The sequence below is a fragment of the Athene cunicularia genome (genome assembly GCF_003259725.1).
Source record: "Athene cunicularia isolate RWA chromosome 26 unlocalized genomic scaffold, athCun1 chr26_part2, whole genome shotgun sequence".
NCBI classification, from domain to species: Eukaryota; Metazoa; Chordata; class Aves; order Strigiformes; family Strigidae; genus Athene; species Athene cunicularia.
In genome coordinates, this window is record NW_020799137.1 from 1,901,745 (window position 1) to 1,914,340 (window position 12,596).

At 55.2% G+C, this 12,596-nt stretch overlaps 1 protein-coding gene across 2 annotated transcripts; it reads left to right on the forward strand.

Moving 5' to 3' along the window:
- The first annotated feature begins 219 nt into the window (after nucleotides 1–219).
- PTPN7 (protein tyrosine phosphatase, non-receptor type 7) lies at nucleotides 220–10,502 on the forward strand. Of its 2 annotated transcripts, none has more exons than XM_026864459.1 (10): nucleotides 220–304; nucleotides 1,747–1,975; nucleotides 2,409–2,592; nucleotides 3,027–3,111; nucleotides 3,766–3,842; nucleotides 6,307–6,444; nucleotides 7,301–7,411; nucleotides 8,028–8,185; nucleotides 9,042–9,155; nucleotides 9,674–10,502. In XM_026864459.1, exons 2-10 carry the CDS (start codon nucleotides 1,845–1,847, stop codon nucleotides 9,765–9,767), a joined length of 1,092 nt encoding a protein of 363 aa, XP_026720260.1. In that variant the 5' UTR covers nucleotides 220–304; nucleotides 1,747–1,844; the 3' UTR covers nucleotides 9,768–10,502. The 2 variants fall into 2 exon arrangements, with proteins under 2 accessions (XP_026720260.1, XP_026720258.1); XM_026864457.1 differs by having other exon boundaries at nucleotides 9,047–9,155.
- Nucleotides 10,503–12,596: the final 2,094 nt, after the last annotated feature.

The window sequence follows — 12,596 nt, forward strand, 5'->3', positions numbered from 1 at the left end:
GTGGAGGCACCCCAGAATTTTGGAGGAGGCAGATCTGTGCCTGCAGGCGCAGGACAGGGGCTTGCTGGTGGGGAGAAGTGCTGGGGCTGCAGGCAGCCCAGCGGAGCTGAGCTGCAGCGATGTGGCCGGTATGTGTGTGGGCGGCAGGCAGGGTGGGGGAGAAGGAGGGAGAGGAAGCAGCAGAGGCAGCAGCTCCTTTGATAAGCAGCTTCCTGAACACTTTCAAACCGTGGGGTTAGACCGACACGCGCGGCGCCTGCGGGCCTGTGCCGGGACCAACGGAGCCCACGCCGTGGGGCAGCAGGTAGGCAACCCCCCGGCCCTCCCATGCTGCCCACTGGAGAGGGGATCCCTGCCCGGCAGGGCTGGACCCTGGTGCCCATGGGTGGTGGGCATGTGCTCGCTGCTGGGCAGCCTCGGGCAGGGCTGGGATGCTGGGCAGGGTGATGGGGACGCTCTTCCTGGAAGTGCCAGCAGGGACTCTTCCCAGGGCCCTTCTGCCTGCCAGGGGCTTGGCCAGGGCATCCCCCAGATGTTTCTTGGCCAGTGTGCAAGGGATGGCTTCTGGGATTGGAGCCTGCTGCTGTCTCTGGTCAGGATCTCTCATGGTGCTGTGGCTCCTGCTGCTCTTGCCCTGCCTGGCTGGGGGAAACCCTGGCAACACAGGCCCCCCAGGTCACTCTACATGGGGTGTGGGGATGGTGTGCATGGCAGTGGTGGCATTGCCATCCCCAGAAATAATGCTGGGCATCAGGGAGTCATGGGGAACAGCTCCTGCTGTAGCCGTGTTCCCAAACGGCACAGGCACAGCGTGGACCCAGGTCTCTGCAGGACCTCCCTGACCTGATGGGGTACCTGACATCCCACTCTTTGCCCACCAAGAGCTCCAAATCCACACCATCCCCTGTCCCTTCGGGTCCATCTCCTCCTCACAGAGGGAGCTGGGGATGAGAAGGAGCCTCACAATCCCAGAGTACAGCCTGCACCATGAGGACCTCTGCCTAGAGGTGAACCAGCATCACCTGCATCTCTCCCTCCCTGCCAGGAGCTGTCACGGGGCTGGTGGTGGTGGACTCATGGCACCCTCCTCCAGATGGACTACCCCATCGCCTCTTGCTCAACCACCCAGATAAAGCAGTTTCCTCTTGACGGTTGCTGAGACTTGCAGGATGGAGGAGGCTGTCCCAGGGTCATCCCTCCCTCGCCAGAGCCATGAGGCCGCTGAGGTTGTCTGGCCCAGTGTCTGCCAACAGCAGGAGCTGGCCAGGCTCCTTGAGGTGCCCACAGCCCACCTTGTCTCAGCTGCTGAATGCTGCTGTGCTCATGCAGGTCCCAGTTCTCACTCCTCCCCACCTCATTCCCAGGCTGAAGCAGGCATGCCAGGAAGGGCTGGGAACACATGTTAACCATGGAGGCAGAGAGCATCTTGGTCTCCTCCTAAACCAGACCATGCTCCACCAACACAGAGTGTGGATGTCCTCTGCTTGGTGCAAGCAGGTGGCCATCGGTGCCATGCCCAGGGTCACCAGTGGGTGCCTGTGTGGGCTGCAGTGCTGCAGGCATTCCGGAGGATGAATGTGCTGGGAGGTTGCCTTATGCTGCCTGTTTGTGGGCCCCTATGCAGGGGCTGGGGGTCCTGGTTCCTGGGCAGCTGAAGACTTAAAATCTGTCCCTTGCTTAGAGACCATCTGTTGGGGGATCCACCCAGCCTCATAGTAACTCTCAGATCTGCCTTTTGTTTTCCAGCTGCTTCTCCTCTAATGGCTCCTTGACTCTGTGGGAGCTGAGGGCCACCCGTGTCCACTCCCTGTGCTTCAGGACAAGGGCTTCGTGGCTGTCGCAGCATGGTACAAGCCTGCTTGGTGTGCTCCAGCGTTCACAACGGCAGCCTGACAGCCCAGGCAGCTGGGACAGACATGGACAAGACAGACAAACCCAGTCCCTCTGCCAAGAAGCACGTGCGTCTTCAGGAGAGGTGAGCATGGCTGGACGGTGCCTGCAGCCCAAACCCTGCACTGCCTGTCTCAGCTCAGACAGGGGGTACCCATGGCATTGCTCATCCCCAGGGCTTAGGCTACCCCAAACTTCCTTTCCCCAGCCCATCCCTGTCAGCCTTTTGCCAGATCTGAGAGTGGAGGGAGCCCTGAACCCCTCAGTCCAGCCCGGGCCAAATCTAGACATTTTCCTTTGGGGGTTTTCCAGCAAAAAGGCAAAATGACCAGCTAGTTCCTTGTTCCTCAACTCCCCCATCTTCTGTGGTCTCTACCTGGCCCCTTTTGTCATCCCCTGTTATTCTCTTCCTGGCTTTTGCTCGGTGTGGGATGGTTTTAACCGATGATATGGCAGGATGGGCTGTCCCCCTGTCCCGGGGTGGCAGTGGGTCAGCCAGGGAACCTTTTTCCTTGCAGGAGGGGCTCCAATGTGTCGCTGATGCTGGACATGAGCTCACTAGGGAGTGTGGAGCCCATCCAGCCCATCTGCACGCCGCGGGACATCACGCTGAAGTTCCTGAGAACATCCAGCCATGTGCTGACTTTAGAGGAGCTCCAGCAGCAGGCGCAGAGCCTGACACAGCTCCAGGAGGAGTTTTCGGTGTGACGTTCCCTTCCCCTCTCCCTCCTCGCATGAGGGAGAACAGGGGCTGGTGGTGGGTGGGTCTGGCAGGGCTGCACATCTCCGAGGGAGGCTCCGAGCCTCACAGCACTCGTGGGAGGGAGGGTGATGTGGGCAGACAGAGGTGAGGGATGCCCTGGGTAATCCCTGTCTGTCCAGTCCCGGGAGTGCACACGAGTCCCATTTGTGTCCCTGGAAAGCCCGTCCTGCCCTCCCATGCCAAGCTCTTCTCCCAGCGTGACATCTCTGGAAGGTGTCCCACCACACCTGGGGTAAGGACAGGACATGTCTCTGGTGATGCTGCTAGGTCCCTGGGTCAGGTTCTCATTGCCTCGGGGACCAGCTCTGCCACGGTGAGGGGACACAAGCACCAGCAATGGGGGTTTCCTCATAGTTGTTCTCTCCCTCTGCAGAAAATCCCACCCAACTTCGTCAGTCCAGAGGAGCTGGAGATCCCTGGACGTGCCTCCAAGGACAGATACAAAACCATCCTCCCCAGTATGTGCCACTGCATCCTTTTGCCTCACATTTGTCCAGGTGCCATGTGCAGGGTGTGTATGAGTGTGTGTGTGGGGGTGTGGGTGTGTGTGCATGGGAGAGAGGTGACTCAGAGCAGCCCTAGCACTGGGGTGGGCACTCTTGGGTGCTCTTGGTGTTCCTGCTGTGCTTGTTCCTGCTCCCCATGTTGCAGGAGCTGGTTGCTGTGTTGCAAGGGGTGTTACGGGGTGGTACATGGGGAACTACTCCTCGGGGTGTATTCCCAGGGTGTGCAGCACATGACAGCCCAGTCTGGGTTGCTCCCTGTCCCAAGGGCATCTCGCTGGGGGTGTAAAGGCTGGGCACGTTATAGGACGATTCATCTGGGCTCTAGTTAGGCACTGTGGGAAGGCCCTGGTGGGTCGTTACCTGACAAGTCAGTTACCCCACATGCTCACTGTGGTACAGGCAGGTTTGGGCGTGACTGTCTGTACTCTGCCATGGTAGTGAGGGTGAAGTGGGGAAAGAAGGGGCCTGAGGGAAGGTGCAGACAGCTCTGAGCATGGCATGGAGCTGGAGGACTCAGCCTCCAGCCTCTGGATCTGAGGCAGGGAGGATTGGCAGGGTCAGGCTCTAAAAGACTGTCCCTGGGGTAATACCTGCCGTATCTTTCAGATCCTGAGAGCCGGGTCTGTCTCAGGAGGGCAGGGAACCAGGAGGAGAACAGCTACATAAATGCCAACTACATCACGGTGAGTGTCCTGCCTGGTTGGAGAATGGGGTGGTCTCCCAGGTCCTGCAGCCTCACAAGGCATCAGGCTGCAAACTCCTTGGTGCTGCAGGTGCCACTCTGGGACCCCCATGTTGGGCACTGACTATCACCCACTGTCCTGTGACTGCCCTGGGGTAGCACTCTGAACTTGCCACCCCATTCTGAGCTGGACACACATGGCTCCATCTGTGCAGGGCAGACACACTGTCCCTTTTGGTGTGAAAGTCTCATGAGGTGGCTGCTCTCAGCTCCCACTGCTCGAGTGGATTGAGCACCTCTATGGGCTCCCTCGCAGCGGCTCCTCTGTCCCTTCCTCATGCACTAGTCTGTTGTCTGGCAAGGCCACAGGCGGCAAGCTGTGCCAACAGAGCTTTGCAGCCCCGTCCTGTTCAACCCTTACACATCCAGAAATTTCCTCTCCACTTAGGGGGTTTGCTGCAATTTCCCAATAAGAAAACGAATGAAAAGGAGGGCATGGCTTATCTCTGACACCCAATGGGGTCCCTTTCCAGAGACTGAGAAATCCCCAGACCCACAAGCAGCCGTATTTATGCTAATCATCCTCCTGTGCAAATGACTCCCTTGAGGCTGCAGTCTCACTTGTGCTGAACCAAGTATCACCCTAAAACAGGTTCTTGTGTCAGCCAGCGAAGAGAGAGTGGGAATGTGGAAGTCAGAGAAGTAGCTCACAAAAGTGCCCTCTGGTATGATGGACAGACCCCTGCATTTATTAGCATTTATTTTTCTGATGGTGATCATGGGTGTGATCCAAAGAGCTGCCAGCATACTGCGGTGAGGGTCAAAGTCTGACTTCAGATGCAGGACCACCATGCCTAAAACTGTTGGGAGGCTTGCTGGTCCAAATCAGGGTTTGAACATGGGCAGCAGAGAACTACTTTTAGAGTAGTCTTACTGAAGCAGCCTGGCAGCATGCAGCTTCGCATCAGGTGACACCATGACCCTGACACATGCCTCAGGGTGTACATGAGCATGTGGCGTCCTCTCTGTCTCACAGGAGTGCTAACAAAAATGCAAAACCACCGATGATCCCTATCTCACACACCTGTGCACATGGGTGCCCGCACGTCCCTGTGTGGAGCTGGTATTTTCTTGACCCCTTCCTCTCCAAGGGTGTCACAGTGCAGGAATTTGTGGGCACATCAGCAAATTAGCAACTCAGCCTGCTTCTGGCATGCTTGGGAGGCATGGCAAGTCTGGAAGAATTCTGCAGGTATTTGATCACATCAGCCCCTACCTGGGATTGAATACTTTTCCTGCTGACTGTATCCATGAAATGTTTTTGAGCTTGAGAAGCAGGTGGTGGGGAATTCCCCCAGATCTTTCTGCAAGTCTCCTTCTGAATGGAAAACATGTTTCCTAGGGAAAAAAAAAAGACATTCTTGAGGCATGAGAAAAGGGATATACAAAATGTTCCTGAAAATGTTCCTGCCCCTTGGCTGGGCCAGTGCACCTTCTTGTGGGATGAAGCTGTTAGCAGGATTGCTGGAAAGATCTGGATTAAATCACAGGGGTTTGGGTGCATTTTAAACTGAGATCTCTTTTGACAAAACCATAAATCTCTGCTCGGAGTGCCCTGTACTTGCTTTTCCAAAGGGTGTGAGCACTGTGGGTGCCTCCCCTGGCATCCTTGCGGCATCCACAGCCAGGTCCCTGACTCCTTGCTGTATTGCCAAATTGCATCTCCAGCTGGAGCCTTGGAGGAGGCTTTTCCACACCTCTGCCTGTGCCTGCCCTCCAGCTCCTGCTTGCTCCCCTCTGTTGGCCAGCAGCACTGCCCATGAGGTCATGCTGTGAAGCAGGAGCTGAACAGGACTCAGAGCACCTCCAAGCTTCTTGACAATTTTATACTGGGGGAGAAAGTGACCATGGAGGCAGAGGATTCTTGGAGCTGTGAAGCACAACCTGGGGCAGAGGCAGCACAGGGGCCTATGCCAACCACCCTTCCAGTGTCCACAGGCCCAGCCTTCCCACTGCTGGGACTGCCACATCCCCTCCCGAGCCTGCCAGGGAGGCAGGACTGGTGGGACTGTCCCAGGTCCCAGCCAGAGCAGGGCTTGATGACTTCTGCCTGTCCTTGGGGAAATGCCTCTTGTAAGAAGTGCCCTCAGTGCATGAGCTCTGCCTTGCCAAGGCGTCCATCGTGCTGGCTATTGTCATACCAATAACCTGGGGATGTTTGCAAGGAGCTTGGGTGCACATGGCTTGCTCTAGGGGTTTGCTCCTGGCTGGTGGGACCAGGAGGATGGAGGGGATGTCTGGAAGTTCCTGATCCGGTCTATATAAGCACCTCAAGGACAGGTTTAATAGGAAATAGCCTGTGTGGCTCAGTGTCCCACCTGTAAAGAAAGACAATCACCACAAGAGCTGGTGTGGCCTGGATACAGGCTCCCCACAGTGTCACTGATGGACCGTGTGTTCAGCAGGGCTATGCGGGGCAGCCCCGAGAGTACATTGCCACCCAGGGACCAATGCTGAACACCGTGACTGACTTCTGGGAGATGGTGTGGCAGGAGGAGACACCCCTCATCATCATGATAACCAAGCTCCAGGAGCGCAAAGAGGTACCATTGCCCCTCCCCAGGCGCAGGCACAGCAACCTAGCTAGGAGCAAAGGGTGGGGTAGGGTAATAACAACAGCAAAGGGTTATGCGAGATCAAAGGTGGGGTCTGACCACCCGCTTGCTCTCTCTGCTTTGCTCTCAGACGGTACCCCCAATTGAGCACACTTGGAGGAGGAGAGCCCCAGGGCTGCAGCCTTGGTGCCATCCATCAAAGCCTCTCCTCCTCACGTGGCCTCTCATGCTCTGGCCATGCTTTGCCAGCTGGATAATAGGATAAAGAGATTAGGGCAACTCCTGGGAGAGGGAGCAGAAGCAGCAGTCAGCAGTTTTCCTCCAGCCCTGAGAAGCTCTCCTCTGGGCTGGGAGCAATCAGCCGGTGGATCCAGGAGGGATGTGACCCAACAGCATTGTACCCTGCATGGCAGCCACCCTGGCTCCCCATCCAAGCAGCACCAGCCTGGGGCAACTCACTCTCTCTTTCCTGGCCATATCCCTCCTCCCTTCTCTCCCTAGCTGACACAGCATCCCTGTGCCCTCCACCAGCATCTGGGTCCTCCTGGGTCTGGCAGGACATGGACTGGCCCCGGCACAGCTTCTGGGGGGCTGGGGAGAGCTGTGCAGACCTGAGTCTGAAAGCCATTATGTCATGGGAGAGGGTGCAGGGAAGCAGATGTGGAGAGAGGGATCTGTCCCTTCCTTAGTTTCCTCTCTGTATCACTCCACATCCATTTTCACCACTCCTCCACACCTCCCCAGGTAATGCCTATTCCCAAGGGCACCGAGCAAAGCATAGCTCAGACATCCAGTAGGTGCCTTGAGCATTTCCACAGCCACAAACCCTGCCTTGTTCTTTCAGAAATGTGTCCACTACTGGCCCGAGAAGGAGGGCACCTATGGTCGCTTCACCATCCATGTGCAAGGGGTGAGCGACTGTGTGGAGTACGTGATACGGGATCTCTCCATCCAGGTGGGTTTGAGCTCCATCCTGGGGTCAGAGGGGGAGCTCAGCAGGGCCTGGCAGTGCCCCTGACACTCCTGGGCTCTCTAGTGGGATGGCAACACTGTGTGAGAGGAGAGCAGGGGTTCATGGCTTGGAGAGCTGGGTCTTATGAGCCCCCTGCCAGAGGAGGGTTCTGCTGAGCTCCTGTCTGCCCAAGGAGGCTGAGAGGGAGCAAGACAGCCCTGGGGGGCACAGAAGAGGGAATCAGTTGGGGAGAGCTCCTCTACTAGCCCAATTCTGTTTGCACTGTGGTATTGGGCTCTGCCCTGTGGGCTTTCATTAGTCACCCTGGGCTGACATTAGCCAAAAGTGTCTTGCTGGCTTTGCCTGGACTGTGGGGACAGCACTGGGACACTCTGCATCTGTTCCCATCTTCTGGGATGGGATACTTGGCAGTGTCCCTGTTCCAGGGATCTCTAGTGGGTGTCTGGCAGAGGCTCAGAAGGGATTGAGGAGGAGAATAAATGAGATAGGTGCAGGCTGCCCGACTTCTGTCTGATCTGGACTCCATGCCTGTGTTTGGCCCAGCCCAGTGAGTCCATGTTCCCACATCCTGATTTCTCTTTCTTCTGTGCTGGAAAAGCTTGAAGGTGAATGCCGCCAGGTCAAACACATCCTCTTCCCTTCCTGGCCGGACCAGCAGACACCTGAGTCAGCCAAGCCCCTGCTCCACTTGGTGTCCAAGGTAGAGGAGACTCTGCAGGCTGCAGCCAGACCAGGGCCCATCATCGTGCACTGCAGGTAAAAGCTTTTCCCTCACCTGAGCACCTGTGTGTTCTTTACCTTGGGGTTAGTCTGCAAATGCTGGAGGGGAAAATCCCACATGTGAATGCTCATGTGCTGGTCCCGCTGTGGTGCAGAAATTCCAGGGCACAGTAAGCCCATAGCAGAGTTGTGCAACCAGCAGCTCCTGTCCTGGCATCAGGATGGTGGCATTAGCATGGTGCTTACCGCCCCGTATCTGGTTTGCACCTGGGTCTGTGGACAGCGGGGTGGGAGCAGGAGAGTTCTGCAGGGTCAGGACCCAGCCGCCATGGCAGATCCACAACAGCTCGGGCTCCTGATTCTTCTGCCACTAAGCATGGCCTGTGACTTGGCTGTGAAGCTGTTTATCAGGGCAGCCCTCCTGGAGGAGGTGGACTCTGCATATATTCTCTCATTGCTGAGTGAATTTGGGGGCAGGGGAGCAGAGCACCTGGCTGTCCCCGTGCAACACACTCAGCATGCAGTGCTGCAGGCTGGCCTGCCCCAGTGCAAACTGCTCGGTGCCAGGGGTTAGAGCACAGCTGGGGGGGAGGTGAAGAGACCCCTGTGCTGCAGAGGGGTGGGGTGCACAGACTGGTTTTGCACTTCCAGAGCAGCCTCATCTGGGACATGCAACGTGGCCAGACCTTCTTGCCATGGCAGAGTGACACCAACCCATGTCTTTCGGTGCCTGGCTAAGAAAGTTGTTCTGGTAGCTGGGACCGGAACCCCAGCATCCCTCTAGGAAGTAATTATGGCAGCAAAACAATTCAGGAGTACATCCAGCTCGGGCAGATTAAGGTCCAGGCAGTGGATATTGTTGGTGCTCAGCACAGCTATGTCTGTCCCGCAGTGCAGGCATCGGCCGGACAGGCTGCTTTATCGCTACCAGGATCGGGTGCCAACAGCTGAAGGACAAGGGGGAGGTGGATATCCTGGGAATCGTGTGCCATCTGCGCATAGACAGGTGGGTTTTCAGAGCAGACTCCCTGGAGGGTCCTGCTGGGTGCTAAGCTTGAGAGGAGGGATGTGGGGAAGGGCATCGTGACAGGGCATGGGGACAATTTTTGATGGGAATCAGAAGGATTGCTGAAAGATGCAGATGTACTGACAGCAGATGATTCCCCAGTGCTCAGCTGGTTTTGCTGTCAGGGCTGTTATAGCTCTGGGCACCTGAGGACATGAGGGAGAGAAGAGCAGCTCTGAACCAGGCAGCCAGTCCACCCCTTCCAGCTCAGCCACTAAATCCAGAAACACTCAATTTTGTCACTTTTCAAGAGGTATTGGTAAAAATTAGAGCCAAAGCGGCTCCTAATCTGCATTTTGAACAGCCCAGCAATGCTCTTTGGGCAGCTCTGGCACCTGTTTCAGAGGTACCTGGACATGATGGGTGAAGCAGGAATATTTGTGCCCCGGGAGCAGGGAGCAGGGGATGGGGTTGTGGGTTTCGGTGAGGTGTCAGTAGGACCTTCCTTTCCCTTGCAGAGGCGGGATGATCCAGACAAGCGAGCAGTACCAGTTCCTCCATCACACACTAGCTCTCTATGCTTCCCAGCTGCTGGAGGCAGGAGGACACTAGCACAGGGCTCCCACCAGGCTGCCAGCTCCCCACTCTGACCTCTCCTGCACCAGCCTTGGAGACACATCCACCAAAATCCCTCCTGCTGCTGCTGGACCACAGAGCAGCAGCATGAGCATCCCTCAGGATGAGCAGAGCTGCGCAAACCCGTGGGGACTGTGGCCTTGTGACCCTGGGGAGGAGCAAGGTTTAGCGGGTTCACATGAAGGACTCAGTGGGTGCTCGAGGTGGACGTTACTGCTGGCTTGAGGCAGATTTCACCCATGGAAAGAAGCTTTGGCTTTCAAAACATGCAATGTTTTATTCTCAACCAGAAGAGAAAGATGTGCGGAGGAACTGAAGCTGGGTGAGCGCTGGAAGCACAGTTTGCCTTTTAGATGCACAGTAATGTTTACCCCATTAGACACAGAGCTGGTAGAATTACCCTGCAAATAAACAGAGCCTCTCTCCTGACTGCGTATCATCTGTTGGCTGAGGCTGCGCTGCTTGCAGGGCTGGGCTTGCTCCAAACACACGCCACGATGCTCTTCGTGATAAAGGTCCACCTTGATGATTCAGTACAAAAGGTGCACAGTTGGTTGCCTTTGTATGTGGCTTGCTTTCCTCTCCACCTTTGACCAGCACCTTCTCAACAGCCTTAAACTAGGGGAGATTCCTGAATGCATCTGCAGTTTTGCAAGTAATGTGTTACTGATTGCCTTTTGTTACACGAGGGTGGGGGTTTTGCAATCTTGTTTTTTTTTGCTGAAACCAGAACAAAATAATATTTGGGTTTTGCTATTTGTTTTTCTTCACTGATAAATTCAGGGGGAAAAAAAAAAAAAAAAGAAGAGGGAGAAACATTTTGGCACAAAGCATGGAAATGGAAATATTCTGTAAAATATTTCAAAGTTGTTCAAAAGTGGCCTTCAGCTGATGGGGGTTGCACACCCTCTTGGGCAGTGAGGACTGATAAGGAGCTGGTGGCTGCCTAGCCTGTGCCTGCCCATGCTGACAAGCCCTGACATGGCTTGTATGGTGGGTGAGATCCAGGGAAAGAAGGGTCAATCCTCATGCTGAAAGAGTCTGATCTTGTCTCAGCTCTGCAAGCATTCCTGGATCAGGGCTGTATGCATGGACCCCCCTCCACCACTCTGTGGGTCCCCAAAATGCTGCCCAACGGTTTTGCCCAAGTGCCTGTTGTTCAGGCAATGTGACTCTCTCGGGATAAGAAATGATTGAATAAAAAGAGAAGTTTCATCCTTAACTGCAGTTCTCCTGACATGTCATCAGTCCATCAGTCCAGGAGGGGGGTCCTCAGGCCTGTGTCATCTGCCCCCAGTATCCCATCCTCTCTGCTCCTCTCCTGCCTCTCTCGATAAAAGCAATAAGTGAGCAAGTGGATCAGCCTGGTCCAGGGATCGGGAGTGAGCCAAAATCAGCTGCTTCTCCCTGATATCTCTGGGCATAAGTAGCTAACTCCATGGCAGACCAGGCATGACCCACAGTGCAAAAATACACAATATTACAGAAATTTTCATGTATTGATGAACCCTGCTAGTCCTTATTAGTCATTCTCACATGCTGCAGACTCTTCAGATAGAGTACTTGCCAGGGCACATGCTATAGCACAATAAAGCCATGTTACGCATCTGCTCACCCCAAGGAGCAAAACCTGTTGGAGAAATGCCTCAGACAGTGAGAGACACTCTGTTAGCACAGCCTCCTCCTGTGGCACCAGGAACAAACCCACCCCTTGGCCCCACAGTGGGAAAACCCCCAGATCTGAAGCGTCTGCATCGCTCCGGTGGAGCAATCTCCCTGTACCTGCCGTCAGGTCAACCCTTCCTCGTGCCCCTGAGCCTGCCCACTCGGGTGCTGCTGGAGGGACCTTGGTCACTGCCGGGCTCCTGCCTGGTGCCCAGGCTCTTGGAGAGGCTGCAGAACCTCCATGAGCACCCTGAAGGTCAAAGGCTCAGGACTTTGCCTTCTCAGTTAATTTTATGTCACGCTGTTGCTTTTAATGGTGTCTCTGAAGGCACTGATAGAATTTTTGAGTTCATCTGAGACAAACTGTATTCATCTGGCACACAGCATCCTCCTCCCCAAGTCTTTCCTCTCCACACTGCCATCAGGCAGGGGAACTTGAAGATTCTGAAAATTGCACTAAGACACAGTCTTTTCCTGCACTCCCTGGACAGCAGGATATGCACAGTTATTCTCATGATTTTGGTTTATTATCAAGATAAGAGTTGTTAGGGCAGGCTTGGAGCAAGAGCTGTGCTGAGGATTTCCCAAGGCATGCAGGAGCATCACTGGGAGCGGTGGCTGGGCAGGGGGTGCTGTCGCCCCCTCTGAGGTTGTAACCCCCCACCCCTCTCCAATCACGGGGTGCTTGGAATTTTGCCAGTTCTGCTGTCTGATGCAGATTATGATCATTTAAGCAGTTCTCCTGTCTATCAGTCTTAGTTTCTACCAGCTTTATCTGTTCAGGACACTTATCAGGCACTATCTGAGTATCTCTCCAGCCTCTCTGTATTTATTTCCCAAGCACTCCTCAGGGCTATGCTGGGCCATTGCCTGTGTTATTGCAAAACCCCATCCTGGGGCTCGCCTGATGTTAGGGGTGAAGCAGGTGTTTGATCTGGTCTGGCTGTGTCAGGTATGTCCTGGGAAACTGCTTCACCCCATCCATAAAGATCATGGGGTGCCCAGCAGGCAAAAGAAAAGAATCAGTCCAAAATTTCATGTTTGTCCATGTCCTGGGCTGAGATTAAACCCCTGAGCTTGGCCAAGGGTTTAAGCAGGGCCAAGATTGCTCCTGTTCATCATTCCCTTAAAACCCTGGTA

Excerpts from the sequence above, each read along its gene's own strand:
- PTPN7 (XM_026864457.1), top strand. The coding sequence starts at position 1,845 with ATGGTACAAGCCTGCTTGGTGTGCTCCAGCGTTCACAACGGCAGCCTG. Across the intron at positions 3,112-3,765 it reads ATACAAAACCATCCTCCCCA|ATCCTGAGAGCCGGGTCTGT; the intron begins GTATGTGCCACT and ends CGTATCTTTCAG. Across the intron at positions 9,156-9,673 it reads TGCCATCTGCGCATAGACAG|AGGCGGGATGATCCAGACAA; the intron begins GTGGGTTTTCAG and ends TTTCCCTTGCAG.